The sequence below is a fragment of the Sander vitreus genome, chromosome 2 (assembly GCF_031162955.1).
Source record: "Sander vitreus isolate 19-12246 chromosome 2, sanVit1, whole genome shotgun sequence".
NCBI lineage: Eukaryota > Metazoa > Chordata > Actinopteri > Perciformes > Percidae > Sander > Sander vitreus.
Genome location: NC_135856.1, coordinates 19,232,970 through 19,242,799, shown reverse-complemented (window position 1 = coordinate 19,242,799; position 9,830 = coordinate 19,232,970). Strand labels below are relative to the sequence as shown.

Below are 9,830 nucleotides of genomic sequence, written 5' to 3'. Positions count from 1 at the left end.
ATACGAGAGCACACAGTCTAATACTGATACCACAGCAATATATATTTGTGTGTCTGTGTGTGTGTGTATGGGAGATACGACAAGAGGGAGAAGTGTGTATATGTGAGAAGCGAGAGTGTACTTTTGAGAGATCAAGAATGAGAGACAGCGTTTGCTTGGTAATGGATTGCATTTGTATAGCATTTTCTCAGAGTCTCCACAATCTCTGAAGTCACTCAGTCCTAAATCGGCTCACTGGGATTCATTTGAGTCCATACTTTGCGCAAACTTCTCTCTTCAAATCTGCCTCAGTGATTTATTTTATCAACCCAAGCTTCCCTTTATTCCTCTATCATCGCCTGTCTGGTTTCTTCCTCTGTTATACAAACCAGACTCAAAACCCTCTCTCTAAACCTCTTCTCTTTCTCCTTTAACTATCTTCTTCCTCCATTAAATGTCTTCCATTTACAACTACTCTAACCTCACTCTTTTCTCCTGTCCTTCTCGTGTAGGTCTGCAGGAGTCACCTCTGGCCAACGGGCATGGCCACAGTGGGCGGGACTTCCTCAGGAAGCAGATGAGAGGGGAGCTGTTCTCACCGCAGCAGATCGAGGTATTGGACCGCCTGTTTGACAGACCCTCTCCAATCCAATCCAGCTCTGACCTCTATGTAAGCCCTGACTCTGGAGGCTGAGGTTGGGAACAGGTTGAGGGTCAAGTGCTCTAATAAAAAGTATGACTAAAAAAACTGAAAATGATGAACAAGACAACACCACACACAGTACCAACTTAAGGGACACTCATTTCTTTTTCTTGTGAGGATTGCCACAGCACCATCTGGGATGCTTTTTTAGCTGTGCATCCATTCAGTTTTGCTTCCCCATCCCAAACCCCCTATTTTGGGTTTGATACATGAAGCAGACAATGTCACATGCTTGCATAGCTAACTTTGCTAATAGTTTTCTTAGTGATATTATTCTATCCAAGGTTTGTTCCTATCGAGTTTGAATGCATTACTCCTAGGTCACTTTGGACAAAAATGTTTTCCAAATGAATCAAATCTAATTTTATAGTGTACCTGTACATTTGGTACACATGTACACATATATTGTTTATGTTTGTATATATAGTGTTTTTTATACAAACACCAATGTTATAGGAAAAGCAACTTAATTTAGAGAACTTACATATACCAACAGATACATAACAAATCTTGACAAACTGTAGTGTTTGGTGCTAGATGAAATGCTTGTCTCTGCTTTAAGCTAACGGCCTGTCCTGCATGCTCTGCCTTGCCATGGAATGTCAATCCGGAAGAAATTAGTCAGATTGCATAGTGAAAATTAAATTTAAATATTCTTAATTATATCGCCGAAACAATGCAGAATCATTGCATTCATTCTAATGGATGTTTTTTCTGGTTCTTTTTTTCACTGAGTGATCTAAAAATGTCAGCATCAAGCCGTGTTTCTCTGTCAGTCTGATAGACATTGTGATGGTTGCAACAGAGACCCAGTCAGGCCTATTGATGTTCCTATAATCCAGATACACTGCAGGGGTTAATGAGCATATTGACCGGGCTCTCATTATGGCCTCACTTCCTGCTGCTCTGGGACGGCAAAGGAGCTGTCCGCATTCAGATGCATCTTGGGAATGTGCTGCATATGTGTGTGTTGCTTGCATGTGAGAAAAACAGATGGGAAAAAAAGTGTATCTTAATGTTGCATCTAAATTGACCTCCCACCCTTTCTAAGCAGTTTAGTTAATATAAATCTGAGTGGAATAGACAGATGTAAGTAGTGCACTGAATGACAAAAATGACAACAAGCTAGCATTTGTATTCTCTCTGCCTTTTCCTAGATGTCCTCTAGTCTGCAGCCCTCCGGTCAATACCGTATTAAGGAAATATTTTGTGTCTCAAAATGACACTTGTTTCCACAACTTAAAGACATCGCTACTTCAGGTTTATTTTTTCAGTCAATGTCAAGGGCAAGAGAACAAACACACTAGAGGAGTAGTAGTGTATGGAGTTACATATAGGCTACAGCCTTAGACCTCTAGGGCAGAGTTTGGCTTTTTAGCCCATTCACTTCCCTCTGACCGACATGGGGACTGGAGTGGCGCAGGGCGAGAGGTCGACAGGAATTGGCTCTAGTACCTCTATAGACTATGACTCAAGACTATAATACCCATGATTCATAGATCAGTGTCCTCTTTGAGCTCGGTCAAGCCACTGGGGGTCGGGCATAGGGGCGCATAGGAGCTTTAAACTGCGGGTCACCCTGGGGTCAAACTGGCTTTAGGATGCTGCATTGTGATTACAAAGAGGTGCACACACATACACTCTCTTTCTCACACACACACACAAATCTACATTGCTATCTGTCCCTCTAACTCCACTCCTTCTCTCATCCTGTCTGGTCAACCACCCCCACTTTTTACTAGCCTGCATTTCCCAGAGGGAATGATTGACAGTCATACCCTTAACACTGACAGCCACAGCTCAGCCTCTTTAGTATGTGGGCTGAGGAGTGTGTGTGTGTGTGTGTGTGTGTGTGTGTGTGTGTGTGTGTGTGTGTGTGTGTGTGTGTGTGTGTGTGTGTGTGTGTGTGTGTGTGTGTGTGTGTTTGAGGTGGTGCTGGTGGGGTTATGGTTAAGGAGGGTTACACTGTGTTTTGACTGACATTCTTGTGACTGACATTCCTAAAAGATGCCTGATATATACTTGGCCCTGCTGTTGATAGTGGGGTTGTTGAGTGTGAGTTAGTGTGTATTTGTGAATATAATAGAAACTGACAAGAAAAGAAACTGAGAAACTGAGGGCAAGCAAGTAAGAAAGACACAGAGGTGCAAGTTTCAGGTACCAACACTATATTATAATGGTATACTAATATATTGTAATTTCAGAGGTTATTTCAACCTTATCATTATCTTTTAGCTTTCTTGCACTGAAACACAAGCCTCATTCATTATTTCTTCATCCCACTTAAATAGATAAAAAGTAAAATTGCTCACGTTCCTCATAAGCAAATCTTATTTTATCTGTCACCAGTAGGGTTGGGCATCGAGAACCGATTCCTACTTGGAATCGTTTCAAAAATTAAGATTCCGTCACCAGTAGTTACTCTTCTATCCTATTTGTCTCAGACCTTTTCTTTATCTTTTCTCCCTAACAAGCCATCCTTTTATCTCATCTCCCTCTCCTGCTCTTGTTCCCCCTCTCCCTGTAGTCTATTAAGCCCCACTATTAATTTGTGTGTGCATGCTCGTATGTGTGTGTCTGCATGTGTGCCTGTCAGAGAGAGTTCATTTGAATTTCCCTTCAATCACTTCTTATTACCCAGTTGATAAATCAGCAGGGCTGATGGAGCCCCCACCCATCCACGCTGCCCCGGGTCCAAATGCCCACCCCAACACCAACCAGTCTGCCTACACTGGGATAGAGAAGAAAAAAAAAGTCCTTGTCATTCCTCCATCAAAAAAGCTTAAAACGAAGCAGAGGTCATAGGTGATCTTTTCTGAAGGATGGAAATAGTTAAACTGGTCAAAAGAGGCTGACAGACTCATAATGCACACTAGGAGTAAATAAATCATTATCATCAAATAATCTGTTGGGGACTATTTTTATCCCCAGATGAATACACATTTTGTACTCTAGTAAGTATTCCCGATAGCAGGACGATGTATGTAGGATTTACTCAAAATACATGTTCACTGCAACATGTCACCCAGTGTAACGTTGTGTCTTATTGTTGTGTTTTAATATTTTTTGAACAACAATGGAGCACCATGGCACTGAGAAGTTCGGTCTAATCCTTCCCATTTGCATCTTTCCATTGACTTTGTATACAATACGCCTTTAAAATTTGCTTTGCGTTCTGTCAGACTTTGGCATTACAGACAATAGTTGTTAGTATGATCAATTCATTGTTGTTTTCACTTTCATGACATCGTTAAAATAAGAGAAAACAGAGAATATCACCAGCCTTATCCTTTCTGTTCTTTGTCATTGGTATGTAATCATTACTCTGTACAGAATAGGCATTAGCCACCAATACAATAATATTAAATTTCAAAATTAAAATCAATAAATCATTCATAAATTACAAATGTTAGCCCAATTTGTCATTCAAAATGTATGAACTTTTACATCCTATGCCCAGAGTTGAGGTCTATCTGGCTCGCCTGGAAATTAATATCCTCCCCACTGCTGCCACGCTCAGTTTGAGCGCAGATTAATTCCTTCCCCACAATCCCTGTCTCAGTTTGTGGGCCTCTGAGGGAATTGTATTTGTTTATAGTCAAGCCTTTTTCCATCAGGAGTACACAAGACAATGTGGGGAGAGAGAGAGAGAGGGAAAGAGAGAGAGAGAGATGGAGAAATCGGGAGCTATTTGGGGAATGGAGAAAAAGTGAAATACTATTATGCAAATGGTGCAAGCCAACAACAGAGCCAGTGTGTGTGTGTGTGTGTGTGTGTGTGTGTGTGTGTGTGTGTGTGTGTGTGTGTGTGTGTGTGTGTGTGTGTGTGTGTGTGTTGTGTGTCAGAAGGCCGATTATGGCTCATCTGTTATTGATGTGAAATTTGGACCAAACCATTACCTTCCCAGATCTGAGTGAGTAGACCAACCTGCTGTGTGTAAGTCAGGGAGTGAGAGGAAACAAACGTAGTAGGCAGCCACATACTGTAATGTTGAAGGACTATTCAGATATGTAGTAATTTTCCATTATTAGGATGTAACTTGTTAACTTAGCACCTTTTTGTTAATAGAGACATTCTTATAAATGGGAACAGAGAGAGACTGAAAGGCAATATAATAAAGCAGACTGCAATAATAAGCCAATAGGAGACATGTATTTCTGTATTGTAAATCTTGGAACAAAACATCGGCTAGCATACCTTGTTCAACACAGTTTTTAGTAGTTAAAACAAATATCCTGTTGTATTTTGTGAATGGATTTTAGGCTATAGAGCATGCAATACAAATCTGCTACTTACATCATCATCTATTCCTGGCCTTTAAGCCTGCCAGTAGTTTTCAAACTTTTTGCATTGCGTACCACCCCAGAAAATATTAGGCTCCCTACGTACCACCATTATGGCCGACATTAAAATACAGTAGCGTAGGCCTACCCTATTTAGCAACAGACAGTTCATGCAGGAGGCTAGTTTATTCCTAAAAAGAAGATTATTTCAGTCAGACAACTCACGTTTGAAATGTTTATTATAACAGCAGAACACTGTGTTGGGCGGCCAGACTCCAACCTCATCCCTCCCCACAGTATGGGTTTACATGAGATATTGGGGAGTGATGATAAAGTAGCTTCCCCCTGCCTGGAGCCTGCAGGTGGATGCTTGGGTGGTGGTGGGGTTAACAGCGGGCAGCGATACAGGTGCAGGCCAGCAGCACCATTGACAAGGCAGAGATGGGGAAATTGTGCAGCCTAAATAGACCGCCAAATTGAGGGTGTGTGTTTGGTACATGATACGGTAGTACGCAGTGCAGCTCGAGTTGGCTGCCTGAACTAGCTCGCAGGTGTCACCCCATTTATTGTTGACTGGTGTTAGCCACATCCACGCTGTACAAACAGATAGCACTAGAATTGGCACTTAAACTTTTCCATGCAACTCAGCACAATAAGCAAATTGGCTTAATAGTAGTAGTCTTGTCTAGCTGTAGACATACCACACACTGCAGCCCACTCCTACTGAATCCAAATGTGAGGTAACATGAGTCATATCTCCTTACTGTTTTGCTGCTAGCAGGGGCTGTGGAGACCTTACTGGTGCAGCTTAAGTACCCACTAGCACTTGCGCTTGGTTCTCTGTCATCCATTTCAGTTTCATCAGGGCTGCTTGAAATATTCTCCTCCTGAGTAGGCTAATGTCGAAGCAAAAATATTAAGAGAAAGGCAAAACTTACTTAATTTTAAATTACATTTCAGTGATCTCATAGTTTTAGTATTTTCATTCCAAAATTTTGTAATATTTTGATACCGTTTTTATATCTACTTAAACCTACATTGTGTAATTTTTTGAGTTGATTCTTAGCAAAAAACCCTTTGTTCTTTCACAAATATGTGCTCATTAATGTCTAATTACTTCCACCAACTAATCAATGCATTCTTGTAAGCGTAGAATCTGCCATTTAGAATCATTCAGAATACATATGGGCGAGTCGCTCGAATGACGGCCGGCATGTTGCGCCTCGATCTTTAAAATACATTAGCCAAAGAGGGACAAACCTCTGCCTTTCGCCCTTTTACACTCAGTGGCACCCCACTCAGTGGCACCCCACACCGTGACGAATGCCAGGGGGAGATTACTCACCAGGGAAGCGAAAAAGAGAATTGAAACGCAAACACGACAAGACCAAAGTTAATATTGGAGTGGCTAGAACAGTTGCGTGTAAACGATGGAGATACTAAGAGCTAATTTCGGGTTCGGCCATCGTATGACTTAAAATGCGATCGGAATGGGAGGGGCTAGAAAGTAATAGTCAGTTGGTTGTCATATACAATTTCACCGCTAGATGGGAGAGATTCTTACACAATGTAGCTTTAAGTTACTGAAATTAGCATCACTTTTTTATTTATTTTATTTTGAAAATCCCCTCACAGCTCACTAGAGAGAGAACCATACAGTAGTTTGAGAATTCTTTATGTAGAACAGATATCAAACAACATGATGTTGCATTGCGTTGCAGAAAAAAAGTTTAGCAAGGTTAAACTTTTATACTGCTGCATTTTTTGTTGGTGTCATTAAAATGAATAAGGCAGCTGCATTTCTTTCACACAGAGCTAATGTTGGTCCAAACATGGTCTTTTCCTTTCAGAGTTTCCCAAAAGAATCATGCTTTCTTTGTTTCTTTCCACATTAGTTTCTCTTTTCCATTATTTTATTTAACAGTTCCCATCTTTCCTCATTTCCTCATGTCTTACATGCATCCATTTCTCTCTGTCATCTCTTTCCCAACTACCTCTTCTCATCCTTCTTTCTGCCTGTGACGTCCTGCCCCAGGTCCAGCACCCCCTGCCGTCTTTTCTTGTAACCCTCGATCCTGCCCTGTACAACTCCCCCACCTTTACTCCCACCACTCCTCAAACCCCAGCCCCTCCGCAGCTGTGTCCCTCCTCTTTGATGAGGGCTGATGGCGCTGTATGAGCGGTGGAATTGACAACATTTACGGGGCAGAATGAGAATGATCCATCTTCCTTAGTGGGCCTGTCACCCCACTGGCCAAACTTCATCATGGCCAATTACCACGGCAGACCCCTTCTTCTGTGCTGCTGCTGCTGCCTGGCCCCCATCTACATGGATACATGGACACATTAGACACCATTATAATAAGACAGAGAGCGGCCAAGAGAAGGAGGAGGGGGTGCAGGGATAGCATGTATGATTGGGTGAAAAAAAAACTACAGGTGTGATGTGTGTGTGTGTGTGTGTGTGTGTGTGTGTGTGTGTGTGTGTGTGTGTGTGTGGGGGGGTGTAAAGAGAGAAAAGACGGCTTAAAAATGTGTCTGAAGTGTAAAGAGGGGGAAAAGAGAAAGAGAGAGAGAGAGAGCGAGAGAGATGTGTGTGTAGTGTACTGAGTAAGCTCTTATTTGGCAGGTCACAGTCCAGTGGTTGTGTTGTGTGTTGACGAGCACAGGGTTGTTTAAGAGGTCAGTGAGCACAAACACACGCCTACACTTACAGCTCCACACACACACACACACACACACACACACACACACACACACACACACACACACACAGAGATGCAGAGGTATTAAAAGGGTCAGTGCAAAACTCTCACCTCATCACCTAAAGGAAATTCTGATTGCTGTCATTAGTGTACACACACACGCACATACACTCACACACACACACACACACACACACACACACACACACACACACACACACACACACACACACACACACACACTTCACATATTTCATGCAGAAAAGTAAGACGTTTTATCTGCTCAGTTTGTTCACAAAGTAGGTTGTAGCCATTGCAGAAGTACATCACATTTATTTTGTGAACACTTAATTAGAGAAAAGCGACCTGGTACATTGTGACTAACTACAAATCTTTAAGCTAATTGAACCCAACAATTCGATTGAGCAAAGTGAGTTACACTTTACACGTGGCCGTCACACTTTTGTATTAACAGCTGTTTGGCTGTGACTGTAGTTATGATGTCATTGCCTCATTTTCCCTAACCTGTTTCTAGAAACAGGTTAGTATGAAGGCCTTGGTGCTGTCTGAAGAATACCAAGCTCAAAAAGTCTTGCACAGTCTACCAATCAAAGCTTTTTGTGTGTTCTTTTTGCCTCTTTGTTACTACATTCAACAAATTGAGGTAATTAAATTGCTTACGTTTTGCATTTAACAGCTTTCACCTCTATTTGCACAAATATACAAAACACACACACACACACACACACACACACACACACACCACACATTCAGCAGGCAGATCATTTGCCCATCATGAGCGTAGTGGTCCTGAGAATTGGTGGTTAATCTATATATAGTTGGTCATCAGTGTCAATACCATCACTCTAAATCACCACATACACACACACACACACACACACACACACACACACACACACACACACAAACACACAGATCCGGCAGAGAGATGAAGATGGATGGGTCATGGCTTGGTGTGCGGTTCAGACACAGGTGAGCGGACAGTTTTCATTATCTAGCTATCTGTCTGCATTTTGGGAGAGTGAGAGAGAATGCTTAACCAGGTTGTTATAGATGCTGCTAGCAAAATTCTGTCTGCATGATCTTGGTTAACCCAAAGGTCACCATTTATATAAGGAATAATTTGTATGAAGCAGTTATAATTGTAAATCATTTCATCAGGGTCACCTCCTCTAAATGACAAACCAAACATGCATTACATGTAAGTTACTGAGAGCTTGCAAAGACAATAAAAAACATACAACAACAAGAACAACAAGATGTGTGTGTGTGTGTGTGTGTGTGTGTGTGTGTGTGTGTGTGTGTGTGTGTGTGTGTGTGTGTGTGTGTGTGTGTCTGTGTGTGTGTGTGTGCGTGCGTGTGTTCACTGCACTGGGAGACCGCTCGCACGTGTGTTGAGATGATCACAGTTCTTATTGTTGTTGGTATCTGGGGAGACAAAAGGCTTAGTGCTAGCCATGGTCTGTGTAATGCCACTGTGTGTGTATATAATGTGTTGATGTGTATGATGTGTGTGTGTGTGTGTGTGTGTGTGTGTGTGTGTGTGTGTGTGTGTGTGTGTGTGTGTGTGTGTGTGTGTGTGTGTGTGTGAGAGCGAGAGAGAGAGAAAGTGAGCGATGAGGAGAAAGAACAAGCTGATCCTGTGGTTATAGACTGTTGGACATGGTTGTATAGTAAATGCGTCTTTGTAAACAGATCAATAAACTCAACTGTAGGTGTGTGTGTGTGTGTGTGTGTGTGTGTGTGTGTGTGTGTGTGTGTGTGTGTTTTCTCATACTAAAGCTTCTTTGCTATGAGAAAGGGGCAGCATGTTGGAAATATAGCAGGATATAACAAACAGATTGATCACAGCTGTGAGCAAGATCCAGTACTAGTACTACAGTATATTCTGAAAATGTAATGTTCTTTTTCTTCTGTTCTATTCTTTCTCCACTTCCTGTCTCTACTCAGACGTCAGATTATTCAGCCATGGCCTCACTAGCTGGTGGACTGGACGAGATGAAGAACAGTTTGGCCAATCCTGGAACAGGAGCGGAGTTAGGAGCCAGCATGTCAGGTCCACAGTCCTATTCACTCGTTCCAGGTAAGACATCCAACTAATAACTGAAAATACTTTTTATTACCTGAATAAAAACGAAA

General features: G+C 42.0%; 1 protein-coding gene across 2 annotated transcripts in view; it reads left to right on the top strand.

Annotated features, from left to right (window-relative positions):
• pax5 (paired box 5) overlaps positions 1-9,830 on the top strand; it is a 59,112-nt gene that overhangs the window by 31,475 nt on the left and 17,807 nt on the right. The window contains exons 6-7 of one of the 2 annotated variants that reach the window (XM_078259865.1): positions 492-649; positions 9,642-9,774. In XM_078259865.1, the coding sequence (XP_078115991.1) occupies positions 492-649; positions 9,642-9,774 (291 nt within the window). The remainder of the gene's footprint in view (positions 1-491; positions 650-9,641; positions 9,775-9,830) is intronic. The other variant, XM_078259873.1, reaches the window with a different exon arrangement.